The following is a 25,492-nucleotide window of genomic DNA, read 5'->3' on the forward strand; positions in this document are numbered from 1 at the left end:
CGATCTCTGTGCTTTTCTGCCAAAGGGAAAAGCTACAACCAACTAGTCACAGTTTACATAGCTGTTACCATGGAAACACCCATAGAGCCGGTTTGATCCATTAGGGAGGTGGGGGGGGGGGGGGCAGGAGCTCAGAGGAGCGGGTCAGTTTGTTTGGGTCAAGTGTGGAAAGGTTGATAGAGGACACGGAGGGGGGGGGGGGGGCTGTACAATGATCCAGTTCGTCTGTGCGTGAGTTCCTGAGCTCGTCACAGTCTCCTGAACAACACCCGACACAGTGGACTGCTCAGATGCTGATGACACACGAGATTTGAGCTGCTACTTTTCAAGAGCAGAATTTTTTCTGTCCCGTCTTTTCAACATTTCATTTGTTTCTAATTAGAAACTGTCGTCACTGAATACCTGTGATTTGGTCATTTATGTCAGTCTGTACATATATGGGGGCAACTGTACACATCAGGTTTTAAATTACTTGTTATTTTAGACATATCTTTCATTAGTTGTTTCACTTTGGCACAAAGTTTCATGTTCACAACATGAACTATATACCTCACTGCTTAACTTCTGTTATTTTACCTTCAGGTGTTTATGATGGATCCATTCTCATAGAAAGGTAAGTGCAGTCCTTTGCACTTTGTTCCTCAAAGGCTGGTGGTAACAATGGGGAGGAGAAGTGCACCATGGGATATTACTGAGGTTACCCTGACCCCTGGTCACACGTTGCCAGGGCTGTAGTATTCACTTCGAGCCTGGACGTGAGAGGCTAAGTGAGATCTGTGTACCTGAAAACGGTGCCTCGTCGAAGCCAGTACTCTGATGCTAAAAACCGGAAGAGTCCGACGGTGTCTGCTGACTTGTAAACGTTAGAGAGGTCGGAGACTCAGGGGGTGCACACACACACATCATGGGAATATTACACAACAGCATTAAGTATAATCAGCACCATGTTTTTGGGTGAAGCTCCTTCATGTGCAGCAGTGAATCATGACTGAAGATATAGCTCATTTCATATGTGACCACAAAAACGCTGCTGCTCTGCTCTTACATCCATCGAAGGACATCATAGGTTTTATCTCAGAAGACCTGAGGTAAATAATATCATCTGTATAATTTTTGTTAGTAAAATATTTGATCATAAAATAACCCCAAGCTCCCAGTGAACCTCTACCGTGTGTGCGCTCCACTCAGTTCTCATGGATTACACCTCTCAGTGTCACACAGTGCTGAGCTTCTATTTCATAGGTTGGGGCGTTCTCCACAGTCAATGTCAAAGGCGAAGAGGCAGGACCTTCAGCCCAGAGACTCGGCTCATGCCCTGGGGCTCGGAGCTTCAGCCCAGTCTCTGGGTGTTCAGGTTACTTGGTCCACAGAAAAAAAAACGTAAAGAGCATGTGCGAGGGTGGTTGAAGAGAAAGAGACACAGCCTCTGTCACGGAGAGGCCTTCCTATTGGTCCAGAGCAGCGTGGGGGGCAGGGGCGGGGACTGAGGTGGACGATGCTTCCAGTTGCCCCGCCCCTCACACTGCCCTCGCCGCCATCGCAGAAGCTCTCCCAGGGCGGAGCTGTCATTGCCATTGGACAAACGTAGCCTCTGGAACACCTGGGGAGGATGGAGGAATAAATCAGGTTTACAGCCAAATCAAACAGCGTGAAGTCTTTCTACTGAATGGACAGAAGAGCTGATGACAAGCTGAAATGACCGGGCCATGACGGGAAGTAGCAAAGGAAAGAGAGTGTGCATGAGAAGCAGTGGTTTAAGAACAAAAAAGGCTTATGTCCCTGTCACTGCAGCGCTAGGCTACACGCAGATGAGAGAAATGTCAAGTTTCATCTCCTCAACACGTCTCCATTAGAGATTAGAGACCACATGCGGAGCCAGAGGAACAGGACAGGCTCGTCTGATTCATCATCTTGAAAGCGTCAGTGATCAGGGGCTGAATTTCTCTTCTTAAAGTGGGACATTTTTCCTCATGAATCATCCTAATGAACAACACAGAGATGAATCTGGGGCGGGCGCCGAGCCATCTCATGAGACCGGAGATACAACAGGAAGCACGGGGGGGGAAATCCCGTCTTTGACTGACAGCCTTAACGGTGCCTCATTTCCATATTCTATCTCTGGAGCCCGCGTAGTGTACATCAACTGCAAGACCATCTTTTGAATTACAGTGGGGACCCTCTGAGCGACTCTCCTACTTTCTCACACACACGCACACACACACACACGCAGGCCCGCACACAATTGTCTGTGCAGAGCGCATCATCCATCATCTGCCAGTCAATACCCAGGTAAATCAATCAGAAGGGAACTGCAATCTCCCTCAGTCAGTAATACCAGCAACAGGATGGGGCCCTGATGATCCAGATCAGATTAGGTGCTGGAGGTTATAATGGTGGCAGGTGATGGCCTGTTAAAGGGAAAAAACTGTTCCCTCATGGTCTAAGATGAGATTTAAAGGATGAGGCAGACATTACTCCACCGTGTACCCGATTTTTTTACTACTGTCAACAAATCCCATGAAACTAACAAGTGAAAAATGCTTTCTGACTTCCCTACCCTTTCTGTAACTCTCACCCTGGTTCCTTCCAGAGGTGTAAATCTGGAAAAGACCTGCTCACAAATACTGCCTGTAGTTTATTTTTAAAGGCTCAATACTCTCCCAAAACAGCTGCTCATTAATTCACTGCATAGTGAGAATTTATAGATAAATTTTGGATTGACTAACAATCAATTAGAGAATGTCCACATATCTGTTATGAAGTGTCTTGAAAATTGGGTCCAGCCATTTTCCAGCCATTCTGAAAAGCTCTCAATTTTTTTTTTCTCTCCAAGTTGAAGCTTTCGTCTGCGTCTTCTACGCGTATGGCAACTATTTTTCCTGATATATTTGTAATCAATTTGTCATTTTCCACTAATGCATCTGTCACGTGTTAGAAACGTCCCCAGCACACACACACACGCATTCGCTCAGGATTTTGTCATCTCTTGCTGTATTCTCACATGGGCTCATTCGGTCAAATGATAGACTTTGACTATATCTGCAGTAGCTGTTATTTGGATATTTTAATCCCCCCCCCCCCCCCCGTCTTTTAATGGGGCCTGTTGGCAAGAAAAAATGTTAAAAAAATATACACACACCAGCCATAACAGTAAAACCAATGACCAGTTTTAATGCTGCCCCCCCCCCCCCCCCCTACATATTTCATGTTTATTGGAGTTTCAGTGGTACATACAGTATAATGCAACTTTTCCACACATACTGTACAGACACAAACTCACACCCCCCCACCCTCTCTCAGATTGACTGCCTGCACAAGCCCAATACTGACTGACCTAATCCATAATTTACACCTCCCTGCCAGGCTATTCTCTGCTCTGGCGCCAGCCTGGAAGACCAGCTACTGGAAGAGTAGGAACACCATGTCCTTCTACAACACGTGCCTTTACATGGACACATGGACACACTCACACACATGGACACACACACACACACACACACACACACACACACACACACACACACACACACACACACACACACACACACACACACACACACACACACACACACACACACACACACACACACACACACAGAGTACAGGGTTGTCTTTGGAACATATAGTGTACCTTACAGTTACAGAATTTATGTTTCAAACAGAGAATGGAGACTATAGGAAACTATCAAGTTTTATGTCCTCCGGCCTCATTCATTTGAATGGGACCACTATATCGACAGTGGAGGGATACAAAGGAGTTTGCCAGTCAAAACACAGGTTTGTCTGATAGAACTCTGAGCCCGGCTTAATTTAATGTCCTCGAGCAGGGTGTTGTATGTGCTGGACACTTACATAAGTGCAAGTGTAAACTCCTGGAAGGTTATTTACAGGTTTTTTTATAGGACTAACTCAAAATGGATTTCCTGACAGTATTTTTTGTCTCACTGGTACCAGATATGAAAAACTCCAAACCAATGCAGTCTCGTCTGTATTATTAACACATGACTGCCATTAAGATCTTGTGTTTCAAAACTAATGGATGATTTGAAGGAAAATAAGATTGCAGTAGCCTAAATACAAGATTTTCTGACTGAGGACACTCAAGGACACTCCCTTCCTCTGTTGAAACACCCTCTGACCTCTGGAAGTGTGAGCAAGAGGGTGGGGGCCACTATCTGAAGCCACATGTACATGTTAATGAATTGGTAATGTTATGGTAATAATATGATAATGTAAGACGACTAGTGGTCATTTAAAACTGTCACTCACAGACCGGGTTTCCTGAGGCAAGAGTGTAACGGTATCCACTCAGAAGACACACTCTCACACACACAGACACAGACAACCACCCACCCACACTAACACACACCCACACACACACACATAAACTGTACATACACAAACACAAACACACCCTGTATATATACATCCAAGCATGTAAACTTGGATTTGTCAGGCTACAATGTTGTTAATTGTCAAACTCTCTGATTAATCTCACCCAGTGACATGAAAACATAACATTGCTTCTGATAAACATAGCTTTCATTATTATCACAAGAAGAGAAGGAGAAAGATCAGTACATGTTGCAGTGCTTCTTTTAAATTAGTTAAAACAAAGCATCACTGAACATCTTGTTTCTCGAGAATAATCTTGCTCGTGTTATTGGATCAGACAAGCGAGTGCAATGGGCAGAAAAAGAGAGAGACTGCAGGGAGGGAGAGATGTTGGTGCTCACTGATGACTTCTCTTTGTCAGATCCTTTCCTGAAAATTTCACCTTTTTAACTTCTGCTTAGACATCATCTGAAGAATATCCATATCTGCATCGTTCAAGCATTTAGCAGCCAGTTTAGCCCTTATGTGATTAGTGTAGACTGCTGTTCTTGATTACTAACTTCAGGAACAAAAACAAACCAGCCCATTCATTCCTAACTGAATTATCCTCCCCCTTCCACTTCCTTTATCCTTTCCTTTTTATTTATCTCATTAGATCTGATAATCCTGCATAAACACTGCCTGGAATGCATTTAATTGAAAGGTATTCTGGGTCACAGTTGTTCTCATCTCTTGATTGAACATATGATAACGAAAATAATGAATGAAGTAAGGATCCAAGATTAAAGTGTCTCCATGTTTCCAATTGTACACAGAAGGCAACAGTTTATCTGGTTACTTCAAGGAGATAATGTCAGACACAAATGGATGAAGATCATGTGATCTCTACAACACTCAGTAAAATGTATCACCACCAGTGGTGCGGAGAAAAAAGAGTCTGAGAAAGGAATATAAAGGGGTTCATGTGATGGATTCAGCAACATAAAATGCCAGCAGATGAACAAGTACCGATAAAAACTGCAGCTCTGCTTTGTTGAGGACACTCAGGTATTTGTTAGAGGTAAATCCACTCGTATCAATGTTGGTGTTAGCATACACCACCAATTGATTCTCTCTTATTGCTTGTAAAATGTAACGTGTAAGATGCTCACTGTCTCATTGCTGTCTTAAATGTAGAAAATCTGTATATAATATGTACATAAAAACGTACCTTCCGAAAATCCTATTTTCTACATAGAGCTGATACACACAGCATCGAGCTAAACTGACAATAGTTTTGAAATCGGTGTAAATGCTGATGCCTCAAATGAGGAGGCAAGACTGCAGGAATACTGTTGCAGAGAGTATTTCTGAACCTAAGAGCTGCAGTTTCTTTCCAAAAATAAAGGGTAAAAAAAGGAGTGGGACGTTGGAAAGTGATTCAGTGTCGCTGATTCTAGGATGAGCTTTTTTTGCTGCCCGACTCTGACAAAGGACAACGAGCACAATAAACAAGGTGAGCAGGTAAAGCTGAGATGATGTCCTGCAAAAGCAGTGGTTTTCAAGGTTATTCCTCCTAAGACCCATGTTTTCAGAAGATTTGATCACAATCTTTTTTTTTTGGGCACAAATCTGTTCAATCCAATGCAATTATTAACAAGAAAATCTTTTTAGTCTAAAGGAAGTAAATCTTAAAACCAAAAATAGACTTTGGGTCAACTTAGCCGAAACCTTTGAGGCAGTTTTTAATATCATTACTGGGTCTATGAAAAACACTGACATTAAGGGTGGAGGCGTGACATACACTCACCACATCTCTACATGTGAACGGTGACTCCTGTGAACCCCCCATGCCCCCCCTCGCTGTTTTAGAGGGCAGCCCCGGCACCAAACGGAGAAAAGTTGAGATGTCCCCTCTGGAAGATAAAGGAGGGAGTGAGAGGAACAGCCAATCTCATTAGAATCAGACAGAGAGAGAGAAAGAGAGATACCTGGGCATAAGAGAACGGCACAATAATTCATATATTCTGAAAAAATGTAGTTTCCACTAGAACTACCACCCTGCAGTTGTATGTCTTCACTTACCAGTGCAGTTTCAGTCCTAACATATTGCATTCATAGTAATATGAGGTCAGTGTGACCTTTGACAACTGCAATTTAATCAGTTCATCTTTCAATCCAGTGGACAACTGAGCAAACTTTGAAGAATATATTGAGATATCATGTTCAAGAGGACAAAACGAGTTTGTGAGGCCACCATGACTTTGACCTGTCATCTTTGACCTCCAAATCAAATCAGTTCATCCTTATGTCCCACTGAATATTTGTTCAAAATTTAAAGACATGTCCTTGAGTTGTTGTATTTTCAAGACCAAACACATGTCCACCACAAAACCATAATCTCCATGGCTTTGGATTTGAAAGGTCAGAGTGTCCTTGACTTTTGACCACCAAATTCAGTAGTGGTCAAAGATTCATCAGTTCATCCGTAAGTCTAAGTCAACATTTGTATCAAATGTGTTGTTTCTTAGATATTGCATTCACTAGGTAAAGAAGAAAGTTTTGTAAAGTCACAGCGACCTTGACCTTTGACCACAACGATCTTATCACTTCATCCTTGACCAAATTTGAAGAAATATCCTCAAGGTGTTCTTCAGATATTTCGTTTACAAGAATGGAACAGACAAAAGGAAATACAGATGGATAACCCCAAAACTGTCCGTCCAGTACATATTCTTTAATATTAGAATGGACCTCATTGTTTTTTTATAGACGGCAGCCTTAAACAGCCTGTGCTGACACTTCATCATTACATCTCACACCCATAGAAGAGTGTTGAATAGATGCATTAAGTGAGTTCACCCCAGCTGTGGGAGCAGCAGCACAACACTCAGCTGACCTGAGGATTGTGTACACGGTGTGCCTTCACATCTCGAGTGGTGGCGTCTTGCGAACGATGTGTCCTGAGCTGCTCCCAAAGTGGGACACTACGTACTTTGCTCATTCTTGTGTTTCATGCACTACTGGCAGTGAAACTCTATCACTGAGCAGAATCTCAATCAGTTTCCATGAGTCGAAGCGTTCTTTTGAGAGCAGGATGAATTAATGTAACAGCAATCAGGTTTATTGTTCAGGAGAGTGTTCACAAAGTGAATTAAGAGTGTTCTAAGAATGCTGTTGTGCTTGAGTTATATTTGCTTTATTTTAATCTTAAAGGGCAAGTGTAGACATTTTTCAGTTGGATGTTAGATTATTAAGATAAGAGAAAGCAGATCAAAAGAGATTTGAGTCTGGTCTTTGTGGATAAAAGATCTTATTGTTATAGTATGTTCCTGCCTGAGGTGAAGGTACAGCACATGACAATTGTCATAAGAGCTTCCTGTCTTTCATTTCCTGACTGGTTCTCCCTGTGGATGTCTGTTATGCTACATCCAACTTGTGAGTGTGATTAGGCTCTTTTGGTTGATTCTACTGTTTTCAATAATGACGCTGTGTGTGTGTGTGTTCCTGTTTGAGAGAAAAAAAGAGAGAGAGAGTGTGTTTGCACATAGATACAGGACAGTAAATTCATCCCTGTAACCGTGCACCTGTCTGCAAAGCCAGAGAAAGCTCACATGTCATGAGTGATACGTGTTGTTCAAGGAGGGCCACTTTCCGGTCCACTCACAACGTCAAGAAACCCAAAACAATATACATGCCTGATATGGTTGTGCTGTAATTGTGTTTGTGCGGGTGGAAGTGTGTACGCATGTGTATGCACACGCCACTCTCATTCGAAATTTAAACAGACAGTCCCAGGGTAACATACAGTGTTAGAATATAGGGCTACAAATAAAAATTAAGGCTCTCTATTGCCATCAACATAAAACATCTGACACATGCTAAGTCCCCACCCTTGTGTGTTTACCTGAGTGTGATGGCTGTCCATGTGTCTGTGCATGGAGCTGGAACTGGAAGAGTTTAACTTGCTGTGACTCTCATCCTCCAGCGACCCTGAACACAATATCAAAAGGACGCTATGAAGCAAAGGCATCGACTGGAAGTCCTCCCACACACTGACAGGTACAGACTGAAGGACACCTAACTATTAACTCCCCTGCCATGTGGCAGGGGAGGTTACCATCCTTTCCACACACGGAATGAAATGTTAATTCTGCCAATCTCTGATTTTAATCACACTCGTAACTGCAGATAAAGAACTCATGGTCATCTTTTTTTATATCTGTAGTCCCTCTACCTTACTTCAGAGGTCACTTAATTTTCTTGTGTTGTTTGTCTCTCAGTCTTTGTAACCCTTCCCTCTTTTTCCCTGCCTGTGCACCACATATATATTTTAGGCATCTCACAGATGCATTTAAGTCCTTATGTGACTCAGCTGGAGTCAGACTCTGTGTCATTTAGTTCTGCTCTCTGCATATTTAGAAACACACCAACAAGTTTCAACAGTGCTGTAGCTGGAAGGGGCTTCATCATATGTTGCAGCACACTGTTTTGAAATAGAAAACCAGAGCTCTTAAATAGAGTGCAGATAACAGATAATATAAAATTTGACTTAAAGTCAATAATTAGTAGTTGTTTATGACAATACGCATTCATAACTAAATAAGCTCTACTAGGTTTATATTTAAGTTAATTAAAAAAACTCACAGACTACTGCACCAATGTTTGCTGTAATAATAAGGGACGCTCAGACGGACTTACCAGGCAACTTAGCATTTAATATTTTTTTATATATTGTATTTTATATATGTCTCTATACATTGGGGACATAGAAATCCTGGGTCCGTAATCAGGGTTTTTTCCCCTAAATTTTTGTGAGTTTCTCAGGCAATAATTTAGATATCTTTATGTAAAAATGCCAAAACCTATGAACAAGTAAAACTTGGTATGAATCCAAATAAGGATCCAGATGGATGTAAATACATGTATATGCAAAATGTTGATAAAGTAGCCAATCAGCCTTGGCTGAGGTGGTTGAAACTGTAGTCTCAGTACATGAGGCGGACCCATCAATTGTAGTCAGGAGTATCTCTTTGTTTACTGAGGCTCAGCTGTACATTGTATGATTTTGGAGTAATTTAAGTATACATTCAATCTAGACATGATATTCTCTATGTCTATATAATTTCTACTATTTAAAATATCTCTTCTTCATCGATATAGGAAGTCTTTGGTATGAAATACTGTGACACTGTGTTGTAAATATGCAAATCCTGCGCTGTTACCGTTGGAAATCTGGTTGCCGTTCTCCAATGGGGCGGAGCTTGAGGAGTGGGGATGGTGGTTGTTGGCATTCTTGTCCTGTAGGGGCAGGGATGGCGAGTTAGGGGCGGAGCCACATTCTTCCCTCCCTGGCAGGTTTATATTAGAATTGTATCCTGGGAAAATAATCAGAAGAAAACACATTGACAGTCAGTGCATGCTATTTACAATCCACATAAGACATTAGATTCCATCATGCAGAGTCATTAGAGGAATTGTGGGGTTCAGCAAATCCCCAAAGATCCGAGGAAGCTTCCTGCTGTAACTGATAATATTGATATCAACTTTGATAAAATATTACAAATTAATAACGAGCACTTTCTTCTTACTCCCACTCCTTCCTTGTACATTTATCTTAATGTTTTAAAAATGTGTTCATTCAGCTTTGTCTGGTGGGAAGGTGATTCCACATGACCTGCCTCTGCCCCTGCTTCTGCACCTCAGGGCTCACATGCTCTCACACACCGAATGAGTAAATGACTTTGGCTACAAACAGTATGTGTGTGGAAGTGTGAATGGGAATTGGTCAGCTGCTGTCCCACCGTGGGAATGTGTGCCTCCTGGTCCTCCACAGTCACAAGATGTCTAAATATAAACTTAGCAAATTGTAGTTGAGGTCCAGCGGGGTAGGTGTGTGAATTAGAGGGACAAAAGTCCAGGTAGAGAAACAGAGCTGATGTGAGGGTCACATGTTTGTGAGTCACAGTGAGTATTTGTGAAATTATGACATAAGTGAGACATGATTTGACTTTTATTAAATTCTCTATGTTGTCGCTGAAGCATTAGATGTCTTGTGACAGTGATTTCCTAAAGCCTACCCTGTCATTCCTGTGGTTTTCTCATTCCCTGTGGGTGGAGGAGGAAGGATAGGCAGCTGCTCTTCACAGAGATGTCTGGGATAGCAACTGTAACCCCTGGCCACTCCCAGAGCGTCAGGTATCACACTCAGTCATTTAACGGCCGAGAGGGAACGGAAGTAGGCCATCCTGTTAAGCCCATCGGCATCCCTGTGTGCTCTGATCTAAGCGGACCGCCTCAGCTTTGCCCACTCAAAATACCCCAGCTCCAGGTTCCCGTGCCACACACGCTGTTTCCGTGACGCCAGCACTTTTCCTGCGCAGGTCCAGGTGCAGATGAAGAGTCAAGTGCAAGATGTCATGTGAGGCATTTGTGTCAGCATGTGCACTTGCTTTCATACCGTCTCATATAAGGAGTTCAGCTACCTGCCCTTTGAACTTGTTACAATTATAGAAGTATGACACAACTGTCTCTCAGACAAATCCAGCAGCTCCACAACAACAAGCCTCGGGGAAGATGACTGACTCCTGACAACTGGAGCTAATACTTTCACTAGGTTGTAATTTTTCTAACTTGTCTCCTAGATAATTGTCCAGGACGTTTTGTCAGTTGTTACCGAGCAGTCACACTCCCTTCAGCAGAACATGAGTGAGCTGTTAAATATTTGATGCTCATCCTCATCATGCTGCTGCTAATGTATTATTTACCCAGCCACAACTAATACACTTGAAGGAAACAGAGACTCAGAAAGGGACAACACAGTTTCTACCTTCTCTGACGCCTGTACTTTCTCAAAATGACTTTCAATGGGAAATTCACTGCCGTAATAACAACACAAGAGAAATTTCTTGAAGGTTTGAAACAACTGACCTGAGGAGCCACCGATTTCTTGTATCATATGATACAAATACGTTTGCCTTCTTTTAGCCAAGGTCCACCGTTACATCAGTGTCACAGAGTCTGTATGTGCTCTGCATTTTTTGCACTAATCTACACAGCTACATCATTGCTACAGTGCAGTGTGATGATAAGCTCATTTGCTAAAATGATAGAATTCAGTGGCAGCAGCCAAAGGGCACTGCACTGGAGACGGTAACAAATGGGCTGCCTCAGAGGGACCAGAGAGGGTGGCTGTAAACAACACCTGAATTAATGTAAGGCGTTTCCAATGTAGAGAAAGGGGATTTATGAGGAAGGCTTTTGGATGCTGGTTCATCTCAGCTCATGTGAGGACATGTGTTACGGACCCACACACAAATACAATGGGTTATTACTTACCTACAGGACAGGCCTGCACTCCTCCTGTTGTACTGAAGGTTATCACTCAGTACCCAATAAATCATCTGGCACAGACAAAACTGAGAATTTTATCATGAAATCATCAAAGGAGATGAAACACAAAACAGACACATGAACTTCTGCCCAACAGGTTCACATATTTGTTTGTGGTTTGATCTGACTCAGATTATCCCAACTTATGGTCAACAATTAACCGATGATATGTCTGAAGAAAGGTTTGAAGGATAAAAGCTTATTTTAGATTCTAGAAATGCTCTATGTTAATGTTCTTTAATCCGCTGTGTTTAAGATGTGTGTAACTGTGTGTTTATGAGCATTACTGACAGACCTCCATCTCTCTTTTTCCGGCCAGATGTGGACTTCCTCAGTAGGCTGCGTCCAGAGCTGAACAGGGTGTTGAGCTCATCCAGGGGACTGGTCAAGGGTCTGCCATTGGCTGGGTTGAACAGCAGTGGAGAGGAGGAGCACGAGTGGGCTCTCCGAGGCTCGGGACGAGACATCTTCACTGGGGAGTAGGGAGGTGGCTTCCCAAGGGGTTCCCCCACTGCCCTTTGTGAAGACGTTTTGGCAGAGTCCGAGCCCCCAGTGACAGATGCTGCTCGTGTCAGAGACAGGAAGTTGGCCTCAGGGGGGAAGGGGAAGTGTGAAGGGGGTCTGTAGGGAGGAGGGGGTGCACTGGGTGGAGGAGGTGGAGGTGGAGGGGTGAGTGGAGGTGTAGGCTTCTTCTCTGGCATCAGGACAGTGAGGCTAGGGGAGGAGTCAGCCCTCTGGCGGGCATACTGAGGAGACAAAGGGCTGTCTGGGCCAGTAGCATAGTTCAGGTTTGTCTCAAACACTGGCAGCTTTTTTACCTCTAGTGGGGTGAGGGGTGACTCGTCTGAAGCAGGGGAACAGGTGACGGGGGAAGGGGGAAACACCAGGAGAGGTGGGCGGTGCGGCAGCAAGTTGGGAAAGGGAGCGGGGATGTCACAGCTGCCATCTTTGCCATGTTGACCTTTGTTAGCGACACTACTAGATGTGCTGTGTGAGTAAGCTATGTCCATGGAAGCAGCCAGCCCTCCTGCCACACGTTTAGTCTCCCCACTCTGAGGAGGAGACGTCACTAATCCCACCAAGCCCAAGCCTAAAGCCTCCAGTTTCGCTGCCTTGGTAATCACAGTGGCAAGAGGTCCACCATCTTCATGAGGGAAATACTTCATCTCCTCGTAGACAGCTTCTGAGTCAGAAGCCTGTTCTGGACTGTCAGGCGGCTCCTGGAGGCTCCGAGCCCGTGGCTGGGAGCCCAACATTTCTATGTACACATCCTCCTCATCATGACCCTGGAACAGGCTCAGCGCCACCCCTTGTGGAGCATCAATGGAGGCTGCTCTCTGCATAAAACCCCCAAACCCTCCAAATCCACCACCACGGGACAGTAAGGCCAGCTTTACATCAGCAGGACGCAGCTGGCTGAGTCTGGGCGCCACAGCAGTGATATCTTCGTACGAGCCGGTCAGCTTAGTGTTGGGACTGCGCTTTGGTTTGGGGGGTGGTACCTTCCTCATGGTGGTGTAGTCATCACTGTGGGGGCGGGGCTTGGACAAGGCTGGGGAAATTAGGAAAAAAATCAATTTAATACTGGGAGAAAGCAGCAGCAGTAGCACTGTGGTTGACAAAACACCATCTGTCATATTGTCTAAAGACCAGAGGAGGTGATATACCTGCAGGGTCTGTGGGGGACAGCTGGGACTTAGGGGGGCTTCCAGCTGGTGAACAGTAGCCCTCTGGAGTGTGGCACTCTTTAGCTGCCATCATCAGCCCAGCACTAACCGCTTCATAAGATGCACTCAGACGTGTGTTGGGGTCCCTCTTTGGTTTGGGAGGAGGTTGCTTCCGAGGAGATGAGAGGCTCCCCCCGCCTGCCCCATCCTCATTGGCATGAGTGACCTGCTGCAGGACTGGTTTGATGGGTGGACTGGCAGATAAAGGGACCATAATCTCCATGGCGAGGGGGATGGGTACTGAGCTGGACCGAAAGTGGCGAATGACTCGACCGCCCCCATTGATGAGGCCCTCGTGGACTTTCCCACCTTTCTCAACAACCCTAAAAATTGGGTATAAGGAATAACAGGATTCATGTTTAAATGAAACATTTTGAATTTATAATGTTAAACCATTTACATTGTCTACACAATTTGTGGATGATTCCAGTATCTTCCAATGTAGTTATTTTCTTTAATTCAGTTAAATATATATCGTTTCATCAGCAGTATACTCAATATACAAATATGAGATAAGGAGGCCAATTGGAGAGTAAAGACCTAAGCGATTATGCTTCAAATCAAATCTCTTGACAGTAATTTGATAACAGTTTGATATTTCCTTCACTAATCTGAGTGAGCCATCTGTTGGTTCCATGATTGCAGGCAGGAAGTGGCTGAGCATGTGTGCAGGTGACAGGGGAAGGCATTTAAAAACCTGTAGGTGTGCATGTGAGCGCATTTGTAAGTTAGTGTGCAAAAGTGTTTATGTGACAATGAATCCCCTCTATAATAGAGCTACTATAATGCCTCTCTGTGCCTGCAGCCTGAAACCCCTGCTCCAGGCCTGGCTGCCCACCTGTCTCCCGTCCCAGTAGCAGATGTTACATACAAGGACGTAAAGAGGATACAGAAATCATGTGAGTGTATATTTATTTTTATCTTTTAGGATGTATTGCTTTGACCTAATGTTAACCCTTGGTTTAAGTTTTAAAATATATCAAAATGTATTAAAAAAAGTGTGATGCCTTTAGACATTTTCAGGTTCCAATTGTGGCCATTGCTCAATAAAAATAAATGAATAATTGTAGTTCTTTTCCTCTGTATTGGTTTATATTTGAATGTATTTCAGCACATTTATAGCTTCAAATTATTTTTCAGATTATGCTCTATAGGGAAAAATCTGTATTTTCGAAGATTTGTGGCAAGAAATCTTTCAAAATTAAACAAAGCATACACTTATTTTCCATTTTGTCAAAAAGCCTTGAGCTATTAACACATTAGTCACCACTCACCATCAGCCTGATGTAAAATTCAGAATTAAAACAGCGGCAACAAGCTAGACAAATGACATTGCCTCCTCTGCCGAGATGGAAAGTTACTTTTGAAATAAAATAATTCAGCTATTCAGCTAAAAAAATACAACATATTTAGAGGTTTATTATTTTTTTAAAGCAGGAAAGTGACTGTTCATTTAGCATTTCCCCTAAAGAGTCTCTTATTGAACACCTTCTTGCTCTTCCCTTTTCTGCAGGCTTGATATGTTATATCAGAATGAGGTGAGGAGGAGATAAGGATAGCGTTCCATAGGTGCAACACAACACTAATACAATCTGATAACGCAGATCATTATCTGGCTATCCATCATGAAACTCGCAATTAAAAGCCTACCGTGCACAGGGATACCGTCACATCATTAATCAAGAAAACACATGCCACGCAGGCACACGCATAAATAACAACACACTTTTACAGACAATCATTTTCCCCGTCGTGGAGTCATAAATCCTGGTAACTGCAGATAGTTTGTTATTGTGCAGGCTAAATGATGCTGCAGTCACAAGGAGTTCCTCCCATTTAGTATTATAAATTACATTGTAGAGATTGATAAGAGCCTTATTTGAGAGTGACCACAGTATTGATTGGCTGCATTAGTGTGAAGTAACCGGTAGCAAGTGTATCCTCCGGATACAATAACATTTAACATAAAAATGAATAACTGCTCATCTATTAACCGACCATTAGCTATACTGCTTATCCTTTGAGAGCTGTGGGTGGCTGGAGCCAATCTCAGCCGAGATCTTGGGGCGAGAGGCGGGACTATACCCGGGACAGGGCACCATTGCATATAAGACAAACAAAACATAAAGTCTCTATTAAACCCAGCTCCAATATGCATGTCTGTGGACTGTGTTAGGAAGTAACCACTGAACCTTCCCTCCACTCATCAACATAGCTTTAATATTCCAATAACTGAATGAAGGTGTGTAAATTGTGAAGGTGTTTGCTATTTTACCTCCTAACAGGCTGATCCTCTTCCTTCCCCACTGGCTCCGGCCTCTCACCAAGTGGTGGACTGTTGCCAATGGTATTGCGAAGGCTGTTGCTGTGGCAGCGCAAACGGTCGCTCTCTCGTGCAATGTCGGATGCATTTTGAATGACCAGCTGGTCATAGGTTCGCAGCCCCTTGTCCTCAGCTCCCTGCAGGAAACGCTGCAAACTGCTCTCGTCTTTCTGCTGTAACGACAGCATGCGATGAACCTGCTGCCTGGCCAGCCAGCCACGCACCACTGAGACACAACAAGGAGATCAAGTTAGAGACATGGAGAAGACAACTTGGTTGTTGGTTTATTATTTTGATATAATTACCTCGCTGACAGGTGATGATCTTTTTATGAAGCTGGTAGCAGCGATCGTTAAGCTGGTCTGCCTGCCAGTATCTGAGAAAGACTTTACTGCTGCCCATCTACACACACACAGACACACACACACAGACACACACACACACACACACACACACACACACACACACACACATACACACACACAGACACACAACCAAAATAAGTATTCAATCAAATATATTCGCAAAAGTACCGTAACACACCACCATTCATGCTTATTCTCTGGAAGAAGCCAGCAGACCCTGTGAGGCTTGTTTTCTGTTGGAAACCTTAGCAGAATGTGAGTTACAAAGAGTGTGACTTGTGATGTAGCATTGGTAATAGGTGGGTGTGGGGTTTGTTTGTTGATACTGCATTCACTTCCTGAATTTAGGGAGGATTTGGGGGATGCCAAGGTCACTCTACACCAGATGCACAGCACTCTGTGGGGGTAACATACTTCCACAGACAGACACTATTCAAGTCAACACACTCTACTCGCATATGTGGTGTGCCTGTGTGTGTGTTTAAAGCAGGGCTGTATGAAAAGGTGGCTATAGAGCATTGTTGAAAGAGTGTGTATTTGTTTGAGGCAGGAGCTGATGTGACCTGTAGGGTCACACTCTCAGACACAACAGCAGTCTGGCAGACAGGACAGAGAGGGGGTGGAGGGATCCATGCTACTCCCTGTGTGTGTGTCTGTGTGTGTGTGTGTGTGAGAAGAATTATGATGAGGTGGGACAGCTGGAACGAGCTGTCAAAGATTCCATGGGATCTTTCAAATAGAGGGTCAGGGATTAAGTAATTTGGCAAATCTTTTGTTGTTGATGGAGGCTTGAAAAGACACAGGACACAAGACATACACAGACACACACATAGACGCAAGCAAGCAAGCATGAACGCAAGCATGAACGCACGCTAGCACACACACACACGCCTACCTGCCATCCCTGGAGTTTGGACTGTTGCAGAACTGCGCGACATTTCTCCTCTGGTGACAATTTCTTCTTGTCTGCCAAAGCTGGGATCACAAGGTCTTTATATCTACAACAAATAAAACAGAGGACATCAGAGCTGCAACAGATCTTACAGGGCCAAATCGAACAACTTTGACGAGACAAGGTGACACCGCCTCTTTTCAGAAACAATGGGTTCAAAGGTCAGTGGGGTCATACAGCAGCTCAGCCAAACAGCATCTGTTCCTATTGGAGTTGCCCTGGGCAACCGTTGCTGTGAATGGTCAGCTGGATGGATAAAAATAAACACAAAATATTCTCTACTTCATAAGCTGTAACTTCCAAAGTGCAGTTATGAGTCCCGTTCTTTTTGTATAACTTGACCACCACACAGTTTTTTACGTTAAAACATAATAGTACAAAAGAAGAACAAGGAAGGTTTTTTTTCAAGAATTAAAACATTAAAACATCCTTTTCTCTGATTTAAAGAAAGTACAATGGGGGTCAAATAAAATACCGAACTGGATGCAAACAGCCACCAGTGAGTGTTCTCTATGTTTGTAATGACACTAGGTGAGTGTGTTATAAATATTCCATCCATTCTGAATGAACATGAATGAACATATCCCTGATAATATGAGTTATGATTTTAAGTTATTCATTTAAACTACCCTAACCCTAACCCTAAAGTGAAGGTGGAATCACGAGCCATATGGTAAATACAACCGAATCTTCAAATATGTTGACTCATCATGAGACAAAACAAAACAATAATGCTGTCTTTCGGATATTCCCAATAAGTCCCAATTCACCATGACACTGTGACAGTGACAGGACCCTGAACCTGAAGCAGCAGAGCAGAATTCAGACATTGTTCCTTTCATTATACACAAACACCTGTGCTTTTTCTGCTGTAGCAAGCTAAATGTCTAATGTGAAAATTGCCTCGTCAATATTAATGGGCAGCTGTGGCTCAGGAGATGGAGAGAGTTGTCTACTAATCTCAGGATTGGGATTTCAATACACAACACACAGAACGCTCACATAGCAGAGCCGGTGTTGAGAACGGTATGCTTGTCTCGAGAGCATGAAATCAGTCTCTACAAGGTTTTATGCCGAATCCTGCCTACATACCGACAACAGTGGTGCAGCAAGTGCAAGCACTCAGCTCTACGATGGGGGAATGGTGCAAAACACTTTGTTGGAGATCTTTCATGTTGTGCGAAAATAACTTCGTATCACTGTGCCACTGTGGAGGGACAAATAAGACTATGGAAGGGCCCCTACAGTCAATGGTAATTTATGGGAAACACTAAAGTGACATTACGAAGAAGTCCCAAAGAAGTTAGAAAAGGATGTCAGGCACAGTTAAAAATAGACTATGGATGTGACCTATAGCTAATGTAAATCTGTAAATAATTCAGGATTATAGGTGTCATATTGTAGTCATGCATTCAGTTTTAATAAGCGTTCAACTTGAAATTTATTGATGGATATGTAAGAGTGAATAATGTATCTGTACTTCATAATAATAAAAAAACAATAACAAATAGTAAACCAACAAATCCCCAAAATGTCAAGAGCTCAGTGCATTTTATCAGTCAGTGCTGTATCTCTTTTGTTAGCAATGACGGGTAGAGCCAGCTGATAATGTCCCACATCTGATGATACTAACCTAACCAGCAGATGGCTGGGGGCATAAACCACCTGTATTGTCAATGATGAGTAAGTGAGTACGGGTGAATATGGGATGTATTTGATTTGCAGGAGAGGGGTCTGTCTGAACTCTCCCTAACCCTCTCTCTGTATGGTAATACCAGCCCCGCAGACAACACACGCTGTCCCCCTGAGCCCATAAAACACAAAGGAACTCTGTAAACCCATGACCTTCCCTATGAGGATATGAAAACCATCGATGGTCCCTGCATTTACAAGACCCAAGGGAGCTTCACGTGGAGTCAGAGAAGTGAAATTACCCCTTCGATAAGAGTTGAAATGGAGGCCTGCGGGGCGCTAACGGACTTCCCTGGGACCAAAGGGCCATCACTGACCACTGTTATGGAGCTCCATTAAGGGGATAAAGGCAAGGTAGAAGACAACTAGAAATGAAACAACTCATTTAGTCTGTGGCCCTGTTCTTATCCATCTGACAAACTTTCTGTTGCCATATCTTCAAAGAATATTGGCTTTGTTCTGTCATGGATAATCCCCTCAAAGGGTCAGACTGAAATGATGGATATGCATCTGTCTGTAACTTAATAGCCTGCAAATGTGTGTGTTTATACATCAGAGGAAGGAGAGGATGAAGACCCACTTGAAGGTAGCAATTTAGGAAATATGACCTATATGCTTGGGAGCTTGATGACAGGCTGAGGAGTAGAGCAGTTGTCCTCCAACCACGAGGCCGGTGGCCGAAGTGTCCTTAAGGCAAGATGCTGAGCCCGGAGTGGCCCCTTATAGATGTTGAATGCATGAATTGGAAGTCCCTTTGGATAAAAGCGTCAGCAGCTAAAATGACATTTAATGACATGTTCTATGAATACAGAGGCTTAGCGCAGCCACTTTCTAACAATAAACGTGGAATTGAGGGAAGCACTGCACATGGAGGGCTGGGATTAAAAGAAACTAGGTTCAAGTGGGAGCGGTTGACCTTACACATTGCTAGAAAATAAACCTGGCCACAAAACACATAGTGTATCATAAAAGACAAATAAAAACAACAATAAAATAGATTTCCTCGTAAATCATTCTGGTTACCAGGACACTAATGTAATTCGCTGCAGGCGGCCTCTGTGACTTAGCGAAGTGGTCTGCATGGTTCCAGAGTGCATGTGTGTATTTGTGTGTACACACTACCGTGTTTGTGTTCATGAGAATATAGCAACCTCCAGATTAATGGCTGATTTATTGGCCTGTCATTTTGATTCGAGAAGGGACTGGGCCTGTTTTAAGAAGAGTGACAAATGGAAAGAGATAAAGGGGATAAGAAACAGAACAAAATGAAGACAGTGTGTGTAAATGAGAGAAACAGGCAGAGAAAAAAGGGAATGATATCGACGTAAACGAGGAGGGTCAGTGAAAAAAAGAAAGAAAATATTGGGATCTGGAAGGAAGAATAGAGATGAAAGAATCAAAAGAAAATGGCGGTTTAGCATAGACAGCATGTGAGAAATCGAGTGAGACAGAGTTCAGTGAGGACAGCAGTGTAGTCCACCCCCGCTCTGCTGCAGCTCGCTCCTCTGGGTTCATTCATTGGTCCTGTCTGTGCTGAGACCCGAGCAGGAAAAAGAGAAAGATATGAATGGCAGTTGGGCTGAGCTGACTGGTGTCTTTGTGAGTGGCCGCCACTTAAATTAAGCCCGGCCTTAATGTGTGAGCAGTACAAAAGGGACAGACGTCAGACACACAAAAGGTCCATTTGTATGAACACTTTGTATGATTCATTTTTCAGTAATAAACAGGATAATAATTTAAAATTCTTTAATCAAATAGCAGTTTCCAGTCCCAATAACATTATGTTACTTCAATATTTTTAGGATTCACTTTGCTGATTTACGAAGGGGTAGACCAGATTATTAATATCAGTTTCATCTCAATTACCTAAGTTGACACACTGGTCTGGGTCATATTAGCTCGGTGCAAGGGCTGGAAGAAATAACTTGACAAGTTGTGTCAAGCTCTGTTGAGAGTTAAACCCCTGTGGCTTTATTGGGAGAATGTGACCTCTTGAGCACTGTGGGCTGTCAGCGGGCCTGAGCTAGCTGTTTATGGTTAATATGGTAAATATGCAAAACACTGTCCGACTGCTTGTTAAAAGAGAACTGCTCCATTTCTACAGTTAAGTTCAATTCCTGAGACGAGAGACCATGGTGATAAAGAAGGACGACACGACAGCAGCCCAAAGTGAAGCCAAAGTATCTTGATTGACACCTGGTGGCTGGCCTCAGTAAAGGTCATAAATCCTGTCTCCATTTCGGTGGATGGGACATGGACCAAACCAATAGGAAGTTCAAATCATAATGATGTTTGTCCAAATTATACTTTTACAGTAAGTTTGGTTTTAATTAGTTATTCAATATTATAAGAACAGGGTGAAATGTCATTATTGTCAGGCGACACTGACTCACAATCAGTGGAGTGCGTGTATCAATAGGATGTTGCTTCCTTGGCTCCATCACAACTTTACACACTCTGGGTCCAAATTCGCATTATGGCAGAATATTTTGGCTTCATGTCTGGATCGTGGGAGGAAGAGGAGATGCGTCTTCCATCCTATACAGTGGAAGGATGGGACATGAGGATGCGGCGGCTGTGGTGTGGCTGTAAGGAGCCCATGATGGAGGTAGGCTGACTTAGAGAATGTAATATAAGGGCTATCACATAAAGCAGGATTTTTTGTCTGAGCCCAGTATTTGGTAATTTATACCAGACGGCAAGTCTCATGCTGGAGTGGTTTTATGGCCAGTAATTTGCCATGACTAATTAGACTCATAGCTAAACTGTGTACACTGAGTTCCAAATCGTGTTTGCCAATTCTCGTAGAAGCTCTGCCAGTCAACCAACAGCTCACCAATCCTGTCTCTGCAAATCAAGTGTGTGATTCAGTTTCAAGCTAGATCAAGAGGGGGGGATTAAGTTTTTTATAGATTCATCCTTTAGAAAGTGTGTGGCAATACATGAGTTACCACCTTACCATTACACTGCCTGTCCACCTCTGAGTCATCTCTGTCACCTCTCCACTCCACACACAGCAGCCATGAAGGAAAACATCAACAAGGCCCTCGGGGTGGGGTTTAGGGATCCATCCACTGCACCAGCTGGAGCAGGTTTCTGCTTTGTTTTTTAAAATGATGTCTCCCTCTGCTCATATACTAAACACTGACCTCTATCTATGATCACCGAACTGTTGCCTTCAGATTCCAGCACCTCTGGACTGCTACCATTTCTACCATTTGAAATCAACCTCTGATACAAAAAGAGGGACAATAGAAATGTGTAACCGGAGTACCGGAAGCCAGCCTGCAATCTCAGACAAGAGTGATGTTCAATCCAAAATAATTTGAAACTATTGTGTGTCTGAAAATAATCTCAGTCTATTGACCTCACATGCTCTGGTTTATGCCCAGTCCAGCAGCAGTGCAGTTTCCGTTTTTTGTCAGGCAGCTGGCTCTTGTGATGCTCAGTTATCTGCTGGTCACACCCGTTGCTCACACACAGATTATCCCACAACACATGGCCGCCTAAAACATATATGAAAGGCACTCACAGACTAACACATACATATGCTCCGACACACAAATGGTTGTCAAAAAACATCATTCACTAAAGCCTCAACAGGAATCTTTCAATCACAGCTTGAACAATGAGTGATGGTTCTACAATCTGTTGAATTCACTTCAGCATTTGACATGGGCCTACTTCTCCTGATTCAATAATCAGGTTTTCCCACATGAAAACCTATATGTGGGCAAACCTAAAAGCGTCTTTTTTACTTTGTGAGCGAGTTTGAGCAAAAAAAAAATGTACTTGTGGATTGCACCTACTATTAACTGTACACACAACTACCATCTGCACAATATATTGTACAGCTTTTGGATTGCAGCCTTTCCTTATTTACTATAAATCCCTTTAAATGTACAATGTGTGTACATCGGCTCACAAAAGACTTAGTTTGATGATATCACAAAGAAACGTGGGATCGGTTGTCATCTCTACCACAATTGCCGATGAAAATCTGCCTGACGTGACTCAGCTGCAGATCATGTTCATGGAGGAGCCAACATATTAAAGTTTCATTCACGTTGCTCAGCAAGCAGTAATGAATAGTCGTGATCCATTACGACTGACCAATAAAAACAGAGGAATAAATTAAAAAAACAAAAAAAAAACTGTCTAACTGACTAGCAGTGTGTTTTTGCCTTCGTCATGCCGTTTGCCTCTGAAGTTATCGCAAAGACAATCAAGTTATCAGCTTAAGACGCAATTCAAAGGTGACCAAAACTAAACAGTCACATCCTGTTACCTATATATTATATATTTTCGCATAATTACTTCTATTAATTTGGAACCACGGATCTGACCAGAAGCCTTTCAGTTCATTTTGTCCAAAATAAGAGTTCGAGCCATAGCTTTTTGAATACCTTAGCATTAAAAATCTTTATTAGCTCTTATTTAATTTGGACAATTAAGACAAATCTAGCTGCTTAGTGCGCCGTATTAGTGATAATAACAAATGGGATTTTGATTCATCCTGTTTTCTCTTAATTAAAAACTAGGACATGAGATGCCTGGATGTTAGGGTTTTGTGTGTGTGTGCGTGTGTGTGTGTGTGTGTGTGTGATGTGAAGATGTTTACAGCAGAGTAGTGGAAACTTTTTGGGAGGGGGGGGGGTCATGTGACCAGCTTTGTCCTCTCTTATTATTTGGCAGGAATGTTTGTGTTAATCCCTTTATCCTGAAAAACAGAGAGAGGGGCTGAGAGAGAGACAGAGAGAGAGAGAGAGAGAGAGAGAGAGAGAGAGAGAGAGAGAGAGAGAGAGAGAGAGAGAGAGAGCTAAATCCTCTCAGTATTCCACAATTTCTCAGAATCAGAAGACCAAGAGACTGAAAGTGAGGGCTCTCTGCTTCTCAACCAAGAGGGGGGGGGGGGGGGGGGGGAGTCTAGGAGTGAATCAACTGCAAGACAGGGAAAGCCAGGAACATGGTATAATAGGTATGAAAGCAATGATGCTGGTTAAGTGTGGGACAAAGTGACCTCACACACAACAGACTGAGTGATGTGTGTCGGCCTGACACGGGAAATGTTATAGTGACATTCATCAGCTGCAGTGCACTCCCATGAAACAAAAAACAAGCCATTTGAGGTTAAATTATACTTCTAACAATGAGGTTGCTGTGACTTGTCTTTGTTAATGTGTCAGCCGGCATGTGAGTGTGTAAGCCTCCATAGTATATGTCCCTCTATTCATTTACAGATGTAGCGAAGGGACTTGCTGTCAGTTTCCTGATCAACCCTTTATATAAACCAGTGGTCAAAGGATATAGAATACATCAATTTTTTTCAAATATTGTTTAAGATTTACATGAATCAATTTTTTAAATATTTTTTTAATAAATTCATATACTGTACTAAATAAACAATTGGAGAATTGAAAAACCAGGAGTTGCAAGATCTAATGAACCAAATAAAATCAAAATCCTCGATTCAGCAACCGAACAAGTTCTTCTTAAAATATAAATTCCCACAATTGTGCTGTGCTTTTAGATTGGATTGCTTTGACCATCTGTAAAGTTCACTCCAAATCAGTTCCATAGTGGTTTACCTCTGGAGACTGAGCTTGTCTTCAATAATGTGAAGCCACTATTTATTTATTTTCCTCTAAGGTTTTAGGATATGTCTGTTAAAGGTTATCAATTCAATATTATCAAATTATCCCGTTTCTTTTGTCAAATTCAGCAAAAATCTTCTCAGGCTCACTACCAGTTAATTCTGTGTGTGCAATCAAATAAAATGTGGGTGTTTCTCCACAGCCCTTGCTACATGAATGTGCTCAGACCAGTGGTTGTGCTTGTGCAAAAAGTAAACATGATTATTACGTTTTTGGTGACTTTTTGGGGGCATCTAACCTCTAACCTTTTCAGGTGCTGAAACATTTTGGACCAGGTGTTTATAAAATGACCGAGATCAAAGTGTCTGTGAGTTTGATGTATTCAAACAAGTGACATCAATGAGATAGAAAGGAACAGTAGAACAACCCTCAGCATTGCCTTAAAGAAGAACAGGATATGGGGTGAATGAATCATCATTTAAAGACAGAACTGCAGGAAATGACTTCTGCAGCATTTTGTATTACACAACTTGCTCTGGCACTGACCTGCTGAGGAAGCCTGGGAAGGACAAGCGGACGGGGTATCCATAACGGATCATGCGCACCATCTCAAGCACCCCAATGTACTGCAGCTGGGTCGACACATGGAGGCTGTCAAAACTGTCTGGCTGACTGCAGGCGTTGGGGCGGACACACTCCACAAAGTGAGGCGTGCAGGCCTGCAGTTTGCTGATCACCTCTGACAGCGAGTTCTGAAAAAGGGAAAAGGAGAGAGGATACAGTCGAAGGCACCGGTAAATTTTACAATCAGAAAACAGAATGAAGAACTTTCCCTGGTCAACAATATTTATGAGTGTTTGGGTTGGGAGAGCACTGTGACTGTGCTTGTACAGTAAGTGAGTGAAAGGGCTCCCTCACACTTTCTTTTGATGTCGTAACTTGATTTGCGAGCCACAGCGATCTGAGTGAAATCACGCATCTTTTTTTTTCCCTGGAAGAAAACACATAGAGCTCTTTGCTTTTCCTCTGAGTGTGTGGGAGCGAGGGAGGTTTTCGAGAAACCCTGAATTCAAAGATGCCCATTTCAAGGTCACACAGGCTCTGTTGTGTTCTCTATGTGCATCAGTTCCAAC

At 43.0% G+C, this 25,492-nt stretch overlaps 1 protein-coding gene across 1 annotated transcript in view; it reads right to left on the reverse strand.

Annotated features, from left to right (window-relative positions):
* Positions 1-250: 250 nt before the first annotated feature.
* The window catches only part of myo16 (myosin XVI), a 79,595-nt gene continuing 54,353 nt past the window's right edge, over positions 251-25,492 (reverse strand). The window contains exons 27-35 of the mRNA XM_053439400.1: positions 24,906-25,111; positions 17,017-17,119; positions 16,062-16,158; positions 15,709-15,982; positions 13,374-13,756; positions 12,002-13,258; positions 9,540-9,692; positions 8,222-8,307; positions 251-1,600 (exon numbers count right to left, since the gene is read on the reverse strand). Of these exons, the coding sequence (XP_053295375.1) occupies positions 1,430-1,600; positions 8,222-8,307; positions 9,540-9,692; positions 12,002-13,258; positions 13,374-13,756; positions 15,709-15,982; positions 16,062-16,158; positions 17,017-17,119; positions 24,906-25,111 (2,730 nt within the window). The 3' untranslated portion in view covers positions 251-1,429. The remainder of the gene's footprint in view (positions 1,601-8,221; positions 8,308-9,539; positions 9,693-12,001; positions 13,259-13,373; positions 13,757-15,708; positions 15,983-16,061; positions 16,159-17,016; positions 17,120-24,905; positions 25,112-25,492) is intronic.

The sequence above is a fragment of the Pleuronectes platessa genome, chromosome 14, assembly GCF_947347685.1.
Source record: "Pleuronectes platessa chromosome 14, fPlePla1.1, whole genome shotgun sequence".
Lineage (NCBI taxonomy): Eukaryota > Metazoa > Chordata > Actinopteri > Pleuronectiformes > Pleuronectidae > Pleuronectes > Pleuronectes platessa.